We start from the raw sequence: 20,607 nt of genomic DNA, 5'->3' as shown, positions 1-20,607 counted from the left end.
CTTACAACTCTCATCAGCCCTAGCCAGCATAGTCGGTAGTGAGGGCTGATGGGAATTGTGGTCCCACAACATCTGGAGGGCTGCACATTCCCCATCCCTGATTTAGGGGGTTAAATGTTAAAAAAAACCCAGCACTTTTGAGTGGAGCCTGGCAACTAAGGGGCACCCACTGCAGCCTCTTTGGCAGGGGTGGGCAGCTTATGGCCCTCTAGATGTTTTGGGCTACAGCTCTCATTATCCCTCACCATTGCCTAAGCTGGCTAGGGCTGATGGGAGTTGTAGGCCAAAACATCTGGAAAGCCACAAGTTGCCCATCCCTGCTCTTGTTGTGCTCCTTCATGGATTTCTTCTCTGGAAAGTAAAAAAGATGGAAGAAGCAGTGGGAAAAAATGGGAGGGTTGGCAGACATTGTTGTCTGGTTCACGTCAATAAAATTCTGTGAATGAGGCAGAGCAATTTGCATGATAAAAGCCTTGTCTGGAAGCACCCCAAGTTAAACCAAGCCGTGATTCGTTCTTCCTAGCTATGGCACAGAAACATATCTGCTTTAATGCTCTATTTGTTTCCTTAATGAATTCTCACTTCTGGTTGTAGGCGTGCTTATTTTGTGTGAATTGAGTTTGAATTAAAGGAATTAGAATAGTTGGGAGAAAATAATATTAATTAGAGTAGGAATGAGCAAATAAAAGAAAGCAAGCAGACTATACATTTGTTGTGAATATATATCGTCTCCATCTACAAAGAGTGCTGAATTACTGGCTAACATGGTAGCTTTCAGTTCAATACTTTCAAATTTAATTGTGACTGATATTAGATCAGATGTGAGGTCTGCTGCCACCACTAAAATGGGTTTCTTGAAACTAATTACTTCCATTCTGGGGTCAAAAAAACATGTCTCTAGTGGCAGGCAGTTATTAGAGAGGAGGACATCGTGCTGTGATGTGGGACATTTGTGCAGTGCTTCTACAAAGCAAACAGTCACTTTTGGCTTAATCTGTATGCAGCTAGGCTTAAAATGTCTGCCTCTGGACAAGATTTTCAGCCCCTGCTTTCCAAGTAGGTTCAAAATGGAGAAACCAAGTCATTATCGCTCATGTCTTAAGTCCCCTCCACGTGTACCCAGAATAAAAGGGGCCTTTTCAGTTGTGGTTGGAGGAGGCAAATAGTTCAGCATGGTGGATGGGTATGTGGGGAGAATTCAAAGTATGATTCAACTGCCTCCCCTTAAAAATGTGCAAAATAAAAGTATATTTCACGAACATTAGTTATGGTTACCTTTTTAAATTTCAAAATAACTTGGGATACCAGTGATCCAGAGGACTGATCTGTGGCTTGAAACACAGCCCTCCCCAGGTGGCGCCCCGCCACAGGGATTGTGGGAGCCACTTCTCCATGTGGTACAAGTCTTCTTCAGTGTGATATATATCTGAATACAGGAACTGCATGGGCAGGGGCAATCAAGTGAGAGAGACTGAAAAATAGGCCCTGTCCACATGTTTATGGTATTGGACACACATACCGAAGCCACATGGTAATGCACCACGGGGAAGTGGCTCCCATGATGCTTTGGTTGCATGGGAAGAGAGTTCAAAGAGTGGGGCGAGAGAGACATTTCTTGTATTTGACATAACACTTAACCTAAAAGTCAGTACAGTTTGGAGGATTTCTGCACTGCAGCTAACACTTTGAGTAATTGACTCATTCATTCATTCATTTACTTGTTGGCTAGTAAGTAGCTCATAATGCAAGCCAGGTGTCGCTGCTATGTTGCAGTGTTTTGCTGCTGCTGGGAGGTGCCTTGTGGGCCCTCTGCTTCAGAAGTGGCAGTCTTCCAAGATCCTAACTGCCAGTGCTTGGCAATGCTGTTGAGCACTCCCTCTGCTGCTGGTGAGATGGCAGGCCATGCGGGCAGCCATATGTTCACTGTGGGGCATCAAGTGCTGCTGTTGCTCTAGGGTAGGAGTGGGCAACTGTGGGAGATCCAGGGGCCATTTTTGCCCCCTGATACCCCCCTGTGGGCAGAATACCCCCTCCCCTTATGGGCACCATTTTTTTTTTAATGGCACGCATAGCCCCTACAGAGCACTAAAACTATCAAAATTAAATAGCAAACATGTTAACTTTAACCCTTTCAGTGTTCCATAGCTGCTACAGATGCCAGTGTTTTTCCAACGAATTCTAGGACAACAGGGATATCTTGCAGACAGTGGGGGTGGTAGGGCCACCTATCCTGCAGGCCATTCCCCCCCCCCATTCAAGGGTGGTGAGACAGCTGATGGGAGGGGCAACAAATTGCTCTGCTGTGAGGCCAGCTGCAGCATGTTAAGCTGGGACCCTTGTGACAGTGTGGAAATACTGAGCATGGCATTCACAAGCACGCACACATTTGCAGGCCCCATCTGGGCATCTCAATTGCTCTGAACCTCAATTGGAGATCTGTTACACTTCTAAAAGTGAGCAAAACCTGGAGAACTTATTCAGAATTGTCTTATAAAAGCTTTCTTTCCATTTTCGCTTACTACTTACCAAGGACTAATTTGATATAATTCCCATTGCACATAAGTTCATTGCTTTTATAGCTGCTTGCTGCCCTTTCTGAAACAGGATAGCTTTAAAGTTGGCAAGCTTCTGAACATGATACGGTTGAATCCCTTCAAAATCCTTATCACACACCTAAAGTGATTACAGCAGTGAAGTTCACAGTGGCAAAGCCATGAGATATGGTTAGAAGTCTAAATAGAAGTGTGTACTTAAAATCAATAGCAATTTTAGAACCTTTGCCAGAGTAACTGAACGTATGTGCGTTTTTGTTAGATGGGAAAATAAATCTGCCTTTAAACCATTTGATACCATGCAAGTCTTACCCAAGAGGATAATAGCCCCCTGTAAGTATAAAGTTGCTTGGTATAAAATGTCTCACAGATGATGAAAATTTACTACCATGGGGAGCTTCATGTAAACTGGTTTTAATTGAGAATTTGGGTGGATAGAATACTTGTATGATCCTGAGAAATTTATCAAACTTGATGTGTGTGTTTTAAAATTCTAACTATAAAATTTTCTCTCTGAAGATTTATTCCTGTTGATTTACTAATTTTATATGTTGCTGTACTAGTCAAAGCGTTTCTTTAACTCCAGCATGGCTTAAATGCTATTTGGATATGCAATATATACAGCAGATCATCTTGGCCACTCAGAAGCTCAGTGCACACTTACTTGAAGGCTTGGCTAGGCCATGCCTAGGAGGAAGGAAAAAATTTGAGTTTATGCTCAGCAGGCAGATTTGCCAAAGCATTTCTGGAGAAAAGCCATTTTGAAGCTTTGCAGTGCGAGGTAGTTGTCAGAAAAGTTGTTCTAGGGTGTGGGATGCCCAACATAACACTGGATTCCTTTCACATGAAAGAGCAACAGACATTTTGATTTATGGGTCATAATTGGCCTTGTTCGGATGACCCAGTCAGCCATGGTTTAGCATTACAAGAATGAGCTGCAGTGAGCTTTCTGTGCTTCCCCTCCCTCTCAACTGGTACAGCAGCAAGGAGGAGTTTAGAAGGCTTCGCTTCCATTTTCGATTAACTGCAGCTTGTTGTGTCATCTGAACGCAATCCTTTCGTTTGTGGAAACATGCCAACGTCAAACTATAGTTTTATGAAACTGGCTTGTTTCAACTAACCATAGTTAAGATTAACCACAGTTTAGGGTTCAGACAATATGCTAACCTGCAATTAATCTAAAATGGAAGCAGAAACTTCCAGGCTCCTTTTGGTGGCCATGCTGGAGGAGAAGTGGGGAGAGGAGAGTGTGCAAATGTGAGGCTTGCTGAGATTTGTTCTCATATACTTTAGCATTGTGTCTGAATGCAGCCAAAGTGTATACCACTACCTGCTTGCCTGGCCAACTGTGCAGTAGTATGCGCAGAACCAGTGACTCCAGTTCCAAATTCCTAAATTCAAGATTCCTACCAAGTAGGTGTTTTTCATTGACCTAAAGTCAGTTTCAGGCTATGTCAAGCTAAGATCATATGACAACAGAAGAACTTCAATAGATCAGCCTGTCGGATTACAGTGTAAACACAGACCCATATACGACCAAGGTGGGTGGGTGATGTGGCTGCTGTGGGACTGATATATTATTTCTTTTATTTGATTAATCTTTTTTCTTAGTTGCAAAGGGTAAGTTGACATGTATTTAAGCTGGTGTTGTTCTGTTAACATGGTCAGTGCATTCTTCTTTATGCCACCATTAAAATCCTTTAAACGGGAGTGGGCAGCAGGTGGCCTGAGGACTACATGTGGCAACCCCCCCCCAGTGTGACCCTTGTTGCCCCTATTTATCTGTTGTGTCTCTTGGAAAAAAGACGGGGGAACTCATGGTTTGGGACTGAAATTCGGTGGGAAACGGCCACAGAGGCTTAGAATAAACAAATTGAGCTTGTTTTCATTTTTTAAAATTGTTTTTTTTTTGCTGCTGTGATAGGATTGCAGCCCTTGGCAGGGGGTGGGTTGGTGAAATTGGCCCCCAGACTGTCTGAACTTGCCCGCCACTGCTTTAAACCGTTCCCTGGTAAAATGAGCATTTAAATAAGCATAATGTGGAACCTAATTAAAATTGGATGTGTTTTTTAATGTCTTAGCATGCTAACGTCATAAGAGCTGCAAGTGAAGACAACACTCTGCTGTATTTTGACACTTCACCAAGATATTGCTGTGGTCAAACAGTGAAAAGAGGTGTCTTCCCCATGACAACATGTCAACAAAGGAACACAGCCCCCGACATGGTGCAAAATCGCGCACTGTGCAGCGGGCCTCAACTATTGATGTTGCCTCTGACATGTTAGGTTTGTCTTTGTCAGGTGAATACCTTTTCCCTCTTGCTTTGCACTCACACTTGTATTTCATTCTTCATCTTATTTCGATGTTTGACATTTGAGTCTCTTAGGCAGTTCTTTTCCCCAAATGATGATGGGGAAAGCTAGTGTTGTGTAGCGGTTAGAGTATTGGACTGGGACTCAGGAGACCTGAGTTCTAAAACCATGAAGCTCACAGGGTGACTTTGGACCCGTCAGTGGCTCTCAGCCTAACCTACCTCACAGGGTTGTTGTGAGAATACAGTGGAGAGGAGGAGGGTCATGTACACTGCCTCGGACTCCTTGGATGAAAAGGCAGGATGTAAAAGTAACAAATACATTAATAGTAAATAATAATGAATGATGAAAAGAAAAGACACATGTACACACTCTGTAATATGTACCCTCCTCCCCACAAATTATAAGTAGCAGGCAAGATGTCAGGGGAGGAGGGTAGATTTTGGGACAGTACAAGCAAAGAACAGAGAAAAATTAGACTGGGAGGTGATGTGTTTTATGTATTTATGGACTTCTATACCTGTTGTCAAAGTTTTTCCCTTCGCACTCCTTTAAGAATTTTTAATGAATAATTTCACATCAGAAGCTGCAGTTTTTAAAAACTGGCCTCCATTCAAAGAGTGCATGACAATAGGGTACCGAATAGGATTCCCGTACCCTCATTTTTTTCTTTGAACACCATCAGAGCTTTCCCCCTCTCATCCATTTTGAAAGTGGTTTGAAATTAGGGTTTGGCAGTGGTGGGGAACTAGTTGAGATACATAAAAACAGAAATTCCCTTGGGGAGCTAGTTTACATAGTTCTTTGAATCCTGGCCTGTTTAATTTTTATTTGCTTATTTTTTTCCAAATCACTTAAGTTTTTGTGAAAAGGGTTTAAAAGGGGAAATCCTGCTTTCTAATGACAACTTCAGTACATTTTAATATGAACAAATTGACTTGCATAAGAACAATATATCGTGAAGCTTATGCTAACTTTTGTGCTTTGTAGGAAACATCCAGGATCCAGACGAGCCAGTCTTAGAATTCAGTTTAGGTAAGTAGCTTTCTTTCCCCACTACTTCTAAAATATTTATTTTGTATCTGCTGATGTGAAGCTCATTGTATATAAATAGCGGCTTGTTATATGTAGTGAGTAGAAAGTAGACTATACTTTGCATGACCCTGTAACCTTACAGCAGGGGTGGGGAACCTCAGGCCCAGTGGCCGAATCTGACCCTCCAGGGTTCTCAGATGGCCATGCCCCCTTCCCCTGGCCCCACCCCTTCCCCTTGGCCCCACCCTCTTTCTGCAAACCACCTATTGTATGATGGTTTTCCTGACCTTTGCACAGTTTTCCCCCTGTTCTAAAAGGTTGAAATGCCTCTCCTAAAGTGTAGTTACTGGCAATAAGATCTCTAAACTAAAATATGCTACTAATTTTGGTACATTGTTGGCCCACCCCTTTGGCCTTTGGCCATGCCCACCACTAGAATGTGGCCCCCAAAAGCTTCTTTGATATTGAATTTGGCTCTCTAGCTGAAAGAGGGTCTGCACGCCTGCCTTAAAAACTAACAAATATACTTTGATATACTTTTAAATGTCGAGCCTGCTTTGCCAGATGCATAACAACGTGCTTCTGACAATATCAAGAACAAACACCTTGTCTTTATATTTAAAGTTGTCTCTGGCGTTACCACACCCTGTCTTTTAGCCCTTGTTTTTTTATTTGTTTAATTTTATATTTTGTTTATATACCACTTTTCTGCGGGATGGGAAAGCCTCCACGATGTACCAACAAAACAAAAATATCAAATAAAACAACAATAAAACACAAGAATATAGAAATATGTATCAAAATAAACCAAATAAATCAATAACAATATTAACATAATAGAATAAACAAAAACTCAGCAGAAAACCAAATCGGTATATCCTACCACCTAGGACCTCTGCTCCTCCAATACTACCACCCTTGGCCAGCCTAAGAGTTCCTGCTTCCTTAAATGATGCCAACCATTCTTCCTTGCTATCACCAGCACGTGAAACTCTCTCCCTGACCATACACTTAGTGCCACCTCTCTTCTTTCCTTCGAATCCCTCATCAAAAACGGCCTCATTCCCAACTGTAAGTGCATGTAACAGAATTTGCCAACATTATTTCCTCCCTACTTTTGTCTCTCTAATTCCTTCCCTCTGTTGTTTTTCCCCACTGTCAGTTTGAAGAAAAACGTATGACTTTTTACAAGAACCTAACAACAGGCTCCAAGGTTGTACTGTATCCAGGTACAACAAGGCAGACAAGTGAAAAGTTGATAGATTTCCCCCCTTGTCATTCTTTGCATATTATATTTATGTGACGCAGTGCCTCAATGTGTAAAAATGATATTGTTGATTTCCTATAGCTTGCAGTGAGCTGCTTACTCCATCGCTAGATAGAAAGCCAAATAGTTTTGTAGCAGTGAGTGTAACTACACCTCCACAGGCATTCTGGACAAAACATGCACAAACTGAAATTATTGAGGTAAGTGATAGCATGTTTGCTGTTGCCTAGTGGTTAATTTCAGCGGATCCCAAATTATCCAGATTAACCCTTCTGTTTCTCTTTTTGTTAATTACAGGGAACAAGCAATCCTATCTTTCTCAGCAGTATTGCCTTTTTTCAAGACTCTCTTATTAATCAGATGACACAAATAAAACTTTCTGTATATGATGTTAAAGATAGATCTCAGGGAACTGTAAGTCTACTTTACAAATAAATCTCTTCTGTCATTCCTGTTGCTGCAAATGTAAACAAAATTTTGCATGCTTTTGGTCCCAGATACCTGGCCAGCATTTATTGTATGTAATCAGAAGGTTAAAAGCTAGAATTGTTAGGTGGACATTCTAAGCTTGTGTCTGAAGATTCTTAGGGTCAAACTACACATTGTGTTAAATACATACTGTGTAGGGAGTTGGGTTTTTGGGTGGTTTTTTTTACTTAGAAGTAAACACAAGGGCAAACTGCATCAGGAACATAGCAAACTGGGAGGAGAGTCTTAACCCCTTCCCAGTTGTGATCATCCCTGAAAACCACCCCCTCCTGCTGCAGTTACTGATAGTTAAAAAATCCCCCAAGTGGGTTTTTTAAAAAAACTGTTGGTAACTTCTGTGTAGGAATTCTCAGGAAAGTCATGGCTGGGGAAAGAAGGATTAAGCTTCTCCTCCATGCGCTGCAGTCCTAATCTGGATCAGCCCCCCACCCCGTTACGTTTGAATAACAGAAAAACAGAAAGGGAACTGCACGCTACATAATGAATTTAACATGTTGTTTGACCCTTAAATTGGGTTGGATCTAAAGCTTCCTTTCCTCCAATGGAAGGACATCTTTAGATAGAACCCCCTGATAGATAATTATAAGTTGACATTTTAGGAGTTTCTTCCTTTCCCCTCTCCCACAAGAAATGTTAATGGAGGGGCATTTTTATTCCCATAAAGAAGCGAAAACCCCATATTAGTTTCTAAATAATAAATGTGTGGAGCATTTTAAAATTCTTCTTTGTCATATATATATGACACATATGCATCTCTCTCTCTCTCTCTCTCTCTCTCTCTCTCTCTCTCTCATGCCTATGTGTACACACTCAGTTCAGACATAATACCAAACGATAGGTGGAAGGCTTAAGACATAGTACCAAACCATAGCTAAGAAGGCTTAAGACATAATTAAGAAGGCTTATTGTTGTTGTTTATTCGGTCAGTTGCTTCCCACTCTTCGTGACTTCATGGACCAGCCCACGCCAGAGCTTCCTGTCGGCCGTCGCCACCCCCAGCTCCCCCAAGGTTGAGCCCGTCACCTCCAGAATATCATCCATCCACCTTGCCCTTGGTCGGCCCCTCTTCCTTTTGCCTTCCACTTTCCCTAGAATCAGCATCTTCTCCAGAGTATCCTGTCTTCTCATGATGTGGCCAAAGTACTTCAGTTTTGCCTTTAATATCATTCCCTCAAGTGAACAGTGTGGCTTTATTTCCTGGAGGATGGACTGGTTTGATCTTCTTGCACTCTCAGAATTTTCCTCTAGCACCACAGTTCAAAAGCATCTACCTTCCTTCGCTCAGCCTTCCTTATGGTCCAGCTCTCGCAGCCATAGGTTACTATGGGGAATACCATTGCTTTAACTATGCGGACCTTTGTTGTCAGTGTGATGTCTCTGCTCTTAACTATTTTGTCAAGATTTGTCATTGCTATCCTCCCAAGAAGTAAATGTCTTCTCATTTCCTGGCTGCAGTCAATTTCTGCAGTAATCTTTGCTCCTAGAAAGACAAAGTCTGTCACTGCCTCCACGTTTTCTCCCTCTATGCCAGTTATCAATCAAGCTGATTGCCATAATCTTGGTTTTTTTGAGGTTTAACTGCAACCCAGCTTGTGGACTTCCTTCTTTCACCTTCATTATGAGGTACCTCAGCTCCTCCTCGCTTTCAGCCATCAAAGTGGTATCATCTGCATATCTGAGATTGTTAATGTTTCTTCCAGTGATTTTAACTCCAGCCTTGGCTTCATCAAGCCCAGCACGTTGCATGATGTGTTCTGCGTACAGGTTGAATAGGTAGGGTGAGAGTATACAACCCTGCTCTCCTCCTTTCCTAATCTTAAATCAGTCCGTTGTTCCATGGTCTGTTCCTACCGTTGCTACTTGGTCGTTATACAGATTCGTCAGGAGGCAGACAAGATGACTTGGTATCCCCATAGCACCAAGAACTTGCCACAATTTGTGATGATCCACACAGTCAAAGGCTTTAGAATAGTCAATAAAACAGAAATAGATGTTTTTCTGAAACTCCCTGGCTTTCTCCATTATCCAGCGGATATTGGCAATTTGGTCTCTAGTTCCTCTGCCTTTTCTAAACCCAGCTTGTACATCTGGCAATTCTCGTTCCATGAATTGCTGGAGTCTACCTTGCAAGATCTTGAGCATTACCTTACTGGCATGTGAAATAAGTGCCACTGTTCGATAGTTTGAACATTCTTTGGTGCTTCCCTTTTTTGGTATGGGGATATAGGTTGATTTTTTTCCAATCTGTTGGCCATTCTTGTGTTTTCCAAATTTGCTTGCATATGGCATGCATCACCTTGACAGCATCATCTTGCAAGATTTTAAACAGTTCAGCTGGGATACTGTCATCTCCTGCTGCCTTGTTATTAGCAATGCTTCTTAAGGCCCATTCAACCTCACTCTTCAGGATGTCTGGCTCTAGCTCACTGACCACACCGTCAAATCTATCCCTGATATTTTTATCCTTCCTATACAGATCTTCCGTATATTCTTGCCACCTTTTCTTGATCTCTTCTGCTTCTGTTAGGTCCTTGCCATCTTTGTTTTTGATCATACCCATTTTTGCCTGGAATTTACCTCCGATGTTTCTAATTTTCTGGAAGAGGTCTCTTGTCCTTCCTATTCTATTATCTTCTTCCGCTTCCGTGCATTGCTTGTTTAAAAATAATTCCTTATCTCTTCTGGCTAACCTCTGGAATTTTGCATTTAATTGGGCATATCTCCCCCTATCACTGTTGCCTTTTGCTTTCCTTCTTTCTTGGGTTGCTTCCAGTGTCTCAGCAGACAGCCATCTTGCCTTCTTGGTTTTCTTTTTCTTTGGGAAGTTTTTTGTTGCTGCCTCCTGAACAATGTTGCGAACTTCTGTCCATAGTTCTTCCGGGACCCTATCCACTAAATCTAGTCTCTTAAATCTATTCTTCACCTCCACTGCATATTCATTAGGAATATTAGTGAGCTCATATCTAACTGATCTGTGGGTCTTCCCTATTCTCTTTAGTCTCATTCTAAATTGTGCAATAAGAAGTTCATGATCTGAACTACAATCAGCTCCAGGTCTTGTTTTTACCGACTGCATAGATGTCCGCCACCTTTGGCTACAAAGGATGTAGTCAATCTGATTTCGGTGTCGACCATCTGGTGAAGTCCATGTATAAAGTCGTCTCTTAGGTTGTTGGAAGAGAGTGTTTGTTATGCACAGTGAGTTGTCTTGGTAAAATTCTATCAGCCTATGTCCTGCTTCATTTTGTTCTCCCAGACCATGCTTGCCTGTAATTCCAGGTGTCATTTGACTACCCACCTTAGCATTCCAACCTCCTGTAATGAAAATAACATCTTTTTTTGGCATACTATCCAGTAGGTGCTGCAGATCCTCAAAGAACTCATCTACTTCTTCTTCTTCAGCATCTGTGGTTGGGGCGTATATCTGGATCACTGTGATGTTAAATGGCTTACCCTGAATTCGAATTGAGATCATTCTGTCATTTTTTGGATTGTATCCAAGCACTGCTTTAGCCACTTTATTATTAATTATGAAGGCTACTCCATTTCTTCTGTGGTCCTCTTGTCCACAGTAGTAGATCTGGCGGTCATTTGCTGTGAAGTGGCCCATTCCAGTCCATTTCAGTTCACTGACCCCCAACATGTCTATATTTAATCTTGACATCTCCCCAATAACCACATCCAATTTTCCCTGGCTCATAGATCTTACGTTCCAGGTTCCTATGGTGTGTTGATCTTTAGAACATCAGATTCGTCGTTCACCACCAGCACCATCGGCTGCTAGCTGTCCTTTCGGCTTTGAGCTAGCTGCGTCATCACATCTGGGGTATCCTTTGTTCCTCCCCAGTAGCATTTTCACCAACTTCCGACCTGAGAGTCCCATCTTCCGATGGTATACCGACATATCTCTGGTTGTACTGATCCATTTAATTTTCATGGCAAGAATACTGGGGTGGGTTGCCGTTTCCTTCCCCAGGGATCATATTTAGTCTGACCGTCTTGGGTGTCCCCTCACGGTTTAGCTCACAACGTCATTGAGATGCTCAAGCTCCAGCACCACGACAAGGTAACGATCTCCTTTGCTGAAGTCTTACGAAGGCTTACCAAACCACAATTAAGAAGGTTTGATATCCGAATTGACAAGCTATGGCTTGTGACTGGCCAGTAAAGCAGAATCAGAAACCATGGTTTGAAGTTACTGTCATTGCTCTGCTTTTAGAGGCTGCTGCATTCTGGAGATAGGAGTGAACTTATAAACATGAGTACTGAAAATGAAAGCAGACAAGCAGCTCTAAACTATGGTTGGTTTGTCTATCTATATGCATATAGATAGTATGCTCCAACCATCATTTGGGTACTAAACTATGATTAGAGAGAGACTGACTTGACTTTGGTTTCATATTACATATTGAAGCCATAGAGATGGGCTTTCCAAACTGAAATGAGCAAAGTAAATAATTCATGATTAACATGTCCTCTGCATTTACAATGCTTGTCTTTTCCAGATGTATTTATTGGGTTCTGTGATCTTCACTGTAAAGGACGTACTTAAGGAGAGGAACCATAGGTTGCATTTAACACTAAGGTTTGTATTGAGTTTCATTCCATTTGAAAAGGATTGGGGGCCCACATCTGTGCTTACTGCAGGAAGACTGGTCCATTTGATGCGCTGTAAACTTGGGTAAAACCAAAAACCACCCAAAATTGTACATTGTCAGGCATGACAAATCTCTGTTGGCAGAGTATTCCACAAAGTGGCTGCAGCCACAGTGAAGGCTCCAGAGCAAGTGTGGGCAACTTGTGGCCTTCCAGATGTTTTGGCCTACAGTGTCCCTTATCCCTAGTCTATATAGCCAATGGGGAGGAATGATGGGAGTTGTAGGCCAAAACCACCCCTGCTTTAGACCTTGTGGTTGCCTGCCTAGCTTCACGATGCTGGGAGATCTGAAGTAGTGCCTCATATGATAATCAGAGCATGCAGGGTGGAACATATAGAAGAAGGTGGTTCTTCAGGTACCTGGGTCCCAAGCTGTGTAGGACTTCAAATGCCCTTCCTTCATTGCCTTCCCCTGCCTTTGAAATTTAGATGGTAAGCTCTTTGGGAAAGGGGCCTATCTGTTTTGCTTATGTTACCTTGTAAAGCACTACAGTATTGCTATAACAGATTGACCTTGCAGTTCCCTTGGTTCATGGCAGGTTGATTTCCTAGGCTACACATATCCATCTGCTTGGAACCTTCCTTACATTTTAATTTATTTTTTTGGTAGATTCAGTGTTGAATCCTGATCTTTAGTTTGCATCTGAAGTATCTGTGCAGCTATAAAGGGTTATGGACATAGTCTATGGTCAAGACTAGGGACTGCATCCACATAGCATAGTATGTGTAAACAGATAAGTAACTGATCACAGTGAAAATGTATGTGTTGCAGGTCTGCTGAAAGTGACCGTGTCGGTAACATTACAGTCATAGGATGGCAAATGGAGGAAAAAACAGACCAGAGGCCTCCTGTTACCAGGTCTCCTGACACTATCAATGGAAGGGTGAGTGTGGACATGTTGTCTCCATCTCAGGACAGTACTGTGTATAAAAAATGTGATCCGTCATTGCCTCAACACTTCCTTTTCGCCACGCTTTACCAGCCCTCTCACGGACTTGTTCACACAGTGTTTCCCCCTGCAGTTCAGACCTTCCATGGGTACAAGCTTTCACAGGCAAACACACTCTGTGAACCAAGCAGTTATGAGTATGGCTAGCAGCAGTCCTCATGCTCATAGCAGCTGTGCCGCTATGCTCAGAGGAATGCGCTGCTTGCCATATTTGCAGTCGTGCCGTTCATATGATCTTTATGCCCATGCAAGCCTGTACTGCTTGCGTGGAAGTCTGCTTTGGATGGAAGAAAAGCAGATGGTGTGAAGTGGTCCACAATTTTTAAAGTCAGGGAATCAAACTGTCTTTGTCTTTTAAAAAGAGAGAGCGATTGTCTTCTTTTTTTCTTCTTTTTTTAGCATGATCAAGCTTTTGTTCTGGTTAAAAAAAACCATGTATGTTTTATTTGCTTATTAGTCACAATTATATCTCTCTCTTCCCCTAAGAAGTTCAATACAATGTATATGGGGGTTATCCCACTAATAAATCACCACTACTGTGTGTGGTCGGTTAGGCTGAGTAATACTGAATTATCCCACTCACTTTAGTCAGTCCATTTTATCTGATTGTTGTGTTTTTCCTAGCCTTCCTCCAAGAAGTGCAGGGTAGTGTTCATGGTCCCCTCTATAATTTTGTTTTCACAACAGTCCTGCTAGGTAGACTTAGCTGAGAGAGGGTGACTCACCCAAAGTCAACCCATTGACCCTGGGATTTGAATCAGGATCTCCTTGGTCTAAGTCTGACATTCTAGCTAACTTCCATACTGGTACTTCAGTACAGTAGGCCTTAAGAAACTGAAAGGTTGGAAGTGTATGTGAAACTTGCCTTCTGAATTTTCTTTCACACTGACTGCTAATGTATCATGAAATGATAATGTGAAAAGCAAGTTCCACTTATTTTATTTTTATGTGTTTAAAACCAATGGTCATCACAAAAGAGGAAAGTCAGAACCACATAGATAGTCCATGGACGCCACTGAATTTTATAGTGGATGATTCCTCACCCTGTAACAGGGTACAGCAATCACCTGCATAAATTTAACTCAAACTGTATATTCTGTAGCTCAGCCTTCCCCAATCTGGTGACCTCTAGATATGTTGGATTACATGGCTGCTAGGGATGATGGGAGCTGTAGCTGTAGCTGCATAGAAAGCAGCTTTGTATGTTATGTGTGTGTTCTTACCTGCCAAAAGATAGAGGATCTGGTTAAAACTGTGAGCAGTTGTCTCGGGAGTAAACAGCCCTTTATAGTGCCACCATAAGCATATTTTATAAAGGGCTGATGATGAAGTTTTACATCTTACGTATTTTACTGTTTACATTTTCTTCAGACTGTGCTGCCGGTTGATGAAAGTTTAACAGAGTCTTTAGGTATCCGATCGAAATATGCTTCGTTACGGAAAGATGTCTTGTTAAAATCTGGTAAGCAGTTATCTGTGCTGATTAATATTTCTGGGTCTCACACCTGAATGATCCAGTGAAGAATCATTCCTCTGTTTTTGATGTTCATGTTGTGAGTGCCATTGCTTATGTAGCCAAAACTCCACCACTATTACCCCAAAGGGGAGGTATCAGCAAGCCTGGCAGAACCCCATGGTTTGAGAAGTACATGAAAATATTTAGAAAATAACCCCCTAACGGGATTGGTGGAAACCCAAAATAGCGCAGTGGGGACTGAGCATTCTCAGTGCCACAGATGACTGACTGACTGGGAGGGTGGAATGGAACGGAGAGGCTGGAATACTGAGCAGGGAGCGCGCCAGACTGCAGTGCTTTGTTGCAGGTACCGCTCGTAACTCCCTAGTCTTCAGAGGCATGTTTCATCACAGTCTGGATTATATAAAAGCGATTGGACACATCTGTTAGTTTTAACTGGTTTCCATCTCAATTGCATGGATAAGTGATGAAGTGCTGAGCTTAGGTTCATACACAGAATTAATTTTGTGAGCAGTGGAACCATATTTGCAGTATAAACAGTAGTTTTAAGGCAAGTTGTAGTTTTTGCAAGGTTTTATCCAAAACAATTAGATGAAATGGGGGAAAACGCCACTGGAGGCTTTGCACGAGGCATTGCACAACCCATTCATTAGACCAGGCGTTGCTTGTGCTAGTTCAGATAGCAGTTGTGCACCCACTAGCAGAACAAAGCTAGCTTGTTTTTTCCCCTACTAGCATAAAGTTAGATATAACCCAGAACTAGCATAACTAGTGCAAGAGCCACCTAGTTTAATGAAGTCGTAATGAGCTGTTCAGCGCCTTGAGCAACGATGTGGAATGCCTTGTGCAACACCTTGCACAAGCAGAATCAAAGTATTGAATTTAATGGTTGCACAAGGATTAAAACAGGGTTTCCACAAGTGCTAGAAGCTTTGTGCTAGCAGAATAACCTCATTGGATGCAACCCCTTTTCTGGAAATGCCCTGAGACAATGTAATGTTTTGTTAACTAGATTTTCTACATTTAGGGGGAATAGGGTTTGTGTTATTTCTGGTTAATGAAATTAACTTCAGTGTTAGGGGAATGGAATTTTTATGCCGATTGCAAAACATGTACTTACGTAATTGTTTTCGTATTTTAGTTTTTGGAGGGGCCATTTGCCGCATGTATCGTTTCCCCACCACGGATGGGAACCACCTGAGGATTTTGGAGCAAATGGCGGAGAGTGTGCTCTCCCTACACATTCCCAGACAGTTTGTGAAACTACTACTTGAGGAAGATGCTGCAAGGTAGAAAATAAAGAAATAAAAGAAGAGAAGATGTCAGTCAGTGTAGTAATGCTTAAGTTACACCAGTGGTTTTGACGTTACAGAGGAAATCAGATATTGTTGCAAGTAATGCAGCTCTGTAGTAACTATCTGCACAGTGTGGTGAGCTCACAATTTTGATTTACTTCTTCTCTAACCAGGTCTGTAAATATTTTGCAGCCCTGAGTACAATGAGACAACATAATCACTTGCACTGTTTGCTTTTGTGAGTTCTCCAGTGCTCCAGGGTTGGAACCACATGTTGTCTAGGTAAACAGGTGTTCCCAAACCTATGTTTGAGATAAAATAGGGGCAGGGTGGTACTTGCTTGGGAGAACTGGTGGGTGGCAATAGTGCTTAACCCCTTCCATGCCTGCTGATTCTCCCCTTATATTCTTCCCCGAAGGCCACTGGATTTCCTTATGGTGGGTGGGATTTTCAGGAGAGAATCAGTGGGCAGGGGAAGGATTAAGTCCCCCCCCCCATAATCCTCTACAAGTGTCCCCACCCCCACATTTGCCTATTAAGGAAAAACATATGGTTGAAAACCCTGTATTTTCCTCATAGCATGTAGTTCTGTCCTCAGTTAACAACAGAGGCTGGAGGAGCTCTTCTCTGTGTTCTGGGATTTATTTTTTTCCTCCTACTGAAACACCTGAGCCAAAGTTGGAAGTCTTTAGAGTTTGATGACCTATTTTCGAGGTACAGCAACTATTTATTGATTGATTTTGGGATACTCCTTTTGGTGGGTTTTGCTCTTGTGTTTAGGGTCTCAATTTTCATTTTGTAATAATTATAGTTGATTGATTGATTGATATATCAGATCAAGTGCTAATAAAGATGATAAAGTGCCTGAAATGGACTGGTTTTATGAAGCTGCTGAAATATAGTTAAACCTCACAGTCTTTGTTTCAATATTATGGAGAGCTATTTTCTGTGAAATTAGTTCCTTTCCCTAGTCTGTTCTTGCTTTTCCCCCAGTTCAGGATACTACGTTCTTAAATATAGGAGGATCTTTAGATTAGTACTAGAGGGCAGTTTCTCATTTTACCACATTCATAACTTCCAACTCTTTGAACAGATTTTTTTTAAGGCTCTTAGTAATATATTCTGTGGTTGAAATGGAAGCTTATGATTAGTTTCCAGTATAGAGACTTCTAGTTGTATTGCAATTTATTATGTATCTGGGTTTAATTGACCTCAAGTTAGGTGTTAGATCAGGGGTAGGCAACCTGGTGCCCTCCAGATATTTTGGACTATAACTCCCATAATCCCTTACCGTTGGCTGGGGCTTCTGGGAATTGTGGTCTAACACTTCTGGGAAGCACCAGGTTGCCTACTCCTGAGTTAGATCATTGGCCATGGTGGCTGTTGATGGGAATTGTAGTCCAGTGCATCTGCAGTGTTGGGTTGGTGAAGGCTGAGTCAGATAACAACTATATCTGTCATGAATTATTTTCAGCCTAGTAAACAAACTGGTAGGACTGGATCCCTTTCTGCCCCCTCAAATGGAATGAGTCTACAATGACATTACCAGCTTATGTACTGCTGTGGGTTGAAATAGCACTTAGTGCCTTCCCCACCTGGTGCTCTCCAGATGGTTTGGAGTACAAGTCCCATCATCACTGACCATTGGCCATGCTGACTGGGGCTGATGGGAGTTGTAGTAAAACAAACAACGATTGGGAAAGCACCAGGTGAAGAAGAGCTGGATCAGATTACTTTTCGGTTCATTGTCATTCCTAATGCTTTGGGTAGATAGAGGGAGATTCTGGCTAATTTGAGTATCAATAATAGTGTGGGCAGGATAAGTTAGATAAGCCCAAAGAAGTGCTGCTGTTGCTGTTACATTATTCAGCTGATAATGTGCAGTTCTATAAAAAGCAACCTCAGGCGTTGAGATAAATCTTTAATGCGAATAGGTTCCTATGGTCTCATACTGTTTTAAAGCACCTGGAGTTCCTTAGCCTAGTTGAAAAGTAAGGGGAAAAGTGATGAAATACTACCTTTGATTTCTGCATGTATCATCTGCTTCCATGGTTGCTCAGATACTGCAGTGATGAGTAGGATCTCGATTCATATGGAGGTCTGGGGATACTCGGCCTCTTTCCCATTGGGTTTGTATCAAATCAGGAATTTAGGCCTTGCCTAAATGAGGAATTCCCTGCAGGGCAGTGCCAAGGTAAAATTGGCAGCATCTACACTAAAAAATAATGGAAAGGTCAATGTAGGTGTCACAGGAAATTGTGTTTGCATGCATCAGTTTCTACTGCTTTGAAGAGAGAACAATATTGTCCATAAAACAGGCACACACAAATGTGTGGCTTGGGTATCCAGCTCAACCGCCATACCCAATCATTGCAGTAAATTGGCCAAATAGTGTTTCTTGGTATTCTCTCTTATTAACTCTTCCCACCCATTTCTATCCCGCCTAGCCTCCAAAAGTCTATTGATAATTATTATATTAACGTTGACTGTACTTTCTGCAGTTAATTTCCCTCTAATTGCACTGTTTACAACTTGCCCCTCTTCCCTGGCCCAAATATGTTTATTTGTACATGTAATCAGGATAACACTTGACACATCTGATGTAGTCCACAAAAGCTTATACCATATTCAGTCCGTTAGTCTTTAAGGTGTTGCAAAACTCCTTGTTTTTGCTGCAACAGGTTTACCTGGCTACCCCTTTGGAATTAGTAACATTAATGTAGTGAAAAAGTATCATACAATCTTCTCCTTTGCAAAATATTTCAGAAGGCTTAGAGGAGTTCACATGCATCAGCGTCAAAGAGGAATGAAAGAGAAGTGGATTTAGAGAGGGAAAAAATGACTCAGTATTTTTGGAAGGGGATGGTGGTTGCTGAGCTTGATCAAACCACACAAGTGAGAAGTGATCTCTTCCAAGTCTTGACAGTGAGCCAACCACTTACATTTTCACCCTTCAAAGAGTGTGTCCTATTTAGAATTGCAAATTTAGAATTGATTACTTTCCACAGGCAAAATGCCATCCGCTGCCTAAAGTTTTAGTCTTTCTCATCTGACCACCCGCCCACCTCTGCTTAAGTAGTTCTCAGGATGGCAAAACATTGGTTACAGCTCAGTCACTTGATTACAGTAGATCTTGCTTTCAAGGATTACTACAGCCCCATTTCAGGCATTCTGAATCTGAACAGGGCAAATGCATGAGAAGGGGTGCTCCAGCCCTGCCCCTCTCCCACATGGTGTTCATTGCTCTCTACTTGTGGAGGGCAACTGTCTGAAGAGGAGACCCTCCTCTATCTGTTGAGGCTTTCGACACAAGCCAGAACATGGATTTTCCAGCATTCTGGCTTGTGTGGAGAGCCTCCATGATACAAGAGGCTCTCCTCTTCAGGCAGTTGCCTTCCATGAGTAGAGGCCGACAAATGTGATGAAGGAGTGGGTTGGGGCTGAAGCTGTTTTTCTCCTCACACATTTGCCCTATTCAGGTTCAGAATGCCTGAACAGGGCTTACCTGCTGGTGGTACCAGATGTAGCTTATGTCTACTGTAGGGATCCTCCTTTGTCAGTCTGCCTGTGTTAGATGTCCATTTTAATCCTATTATAAATTGTAAAACAAAATACCAGGCACATGACAGTGTATTAATATAACTGTTTCTGTGGTGGCGAGAACGCCCATTTGGCAGCATGCAGGTAATCTCCTGTTCTGCCCAGTAATGGTATTGCTGTGCAGTTCCAACAGTTCTGGCATGCCAGTGCAACAGTTTTCTCCATTGCTTCAGTTTTAGTGCATCTGCCACAGGAGCGAGCACAGTGTTGTCCAGTGCATCTGGGTCTTGTGCAGTGTTCTGTGTTAGGTTATGATGCCAGCGCAATGACACATGTTGTAGTATTACATCAACACAACAGTCCCCCATCTGATCTTGTACGATTATTTTACAACTAGCGACTCGTACAGCTGGGCTGTCAGCAGGCACCTTGAGATCCTTGTGATGCATTCAACAGAGAAGGTGTTTTTTTTTAAAAAAAAACAACAACAACCAACCCAAACCAAACAGAATGGTTTGTGATACGGATATAATCCTCACAGAAGCATCAACATTTGCATGGGTTGGAGTGGTGAAATGGTTGGGCCCAGTCTCTCTCCCCAGCTGATTCTCTGTTGGACGTTCTTCCCTCCCAAGCACCTCAGCCTTTTTTCTAAGAGATCACAACAATGTGTCAGGATACTGTTACACGTATTATCTCCCCAATGCGCTATACAATCTGCCACAAAAGGCAACAGCTGATGCTTGTACTGGCAGGTTTTAACTACAACTTCATCTGATGCATTATGCCATCGCTTGCATGGCTTTATGAGCCTATGTTTGGGAAGCACCAGACTCTCATTTGAAACTCCTATGAATGTCTCACACCTCTATCCCTCTGTCATGGGGTTAAGAACCTGGTGATTTCAACAAGGAGAGCACTGTTGCACTCATCGGAGTGTTATGCTGTCATCACATTAAGTTGCTCATATACCTTCCAGCTGAAACTGCAACTGAAGGCGGAGGGAGGTGGTTGGAGGTAAGTGGCCAGGCCC

The 20,607-nt window shown here is 42.3% G+C and overlaps 1 protein-coding gene across 5 annotated transcripts in view; it reads left to right on the top strand.

Moving 5' to 3' along the window:
* Nucleotides 1–20,607, top strand: part of INPP4A (inositol polyphosphate-4-phosphatase type I A) — a 121,262-nt gene that overhangs the window by 45,137 nt on the left and 55,518 nt on the right. For 4 of the 5 annotated variants that reach the window (XM_084844357.1, XM_084844358.1, XM_084844356.1 and 1 more), the window contains 8 exons: nt 4,634–4,852; nt 5,855–5,899; nt 7,248–7,366; nt 7,464–7,580; nt 12,161–12,240; nt 13,085–13,196; nt 14,634–14,724; nt 15,881–16,028. In XM_084844357.1, the coding sequence (XP_084700483.1) occupies nt 4,747–4,852; nt 5,855–5,899; nt 7,248–7,366; nt 7,464–7,580; nt 12,161–12,240; nt 13,085–13,196; nt 14,634–14,724; nt 15,881–16,028 (818 nt within the window). In that variant the 5' untranslated portion in view covers nt 4,634–4,746. Of the gene's footprint in view, nt 1–4,633; nt 4,853–5,854; nt 5,900–7,247; nt 7,367–7,463; nt 7,581–12,160; nt 12,241–13,084; nt 13,197–14,633; nt 14,725–15,880; nt 16,029–20,607 lie in introns of those variants that run through there. The other variant, XM_084844360.1, reaches the window with a different exon arrangement.

This window comes from Heloderma suspectum, chromosome 3 (genome assembly GCF_057233095.1).
Source record: "Heloderma suspectum isolate Gila_16-S chromosome 3, 16-S_ref, whole genome shotgun sequence".
NCBI lineage: Eukaryota > Metazoa > Chordata > Lepidosauria > Squamata > Helodermatidae > Heloderma > Heloderma suspectum.
This window is presented reverse-complemented; position numbering and strand designations above follow the sequence as displayed.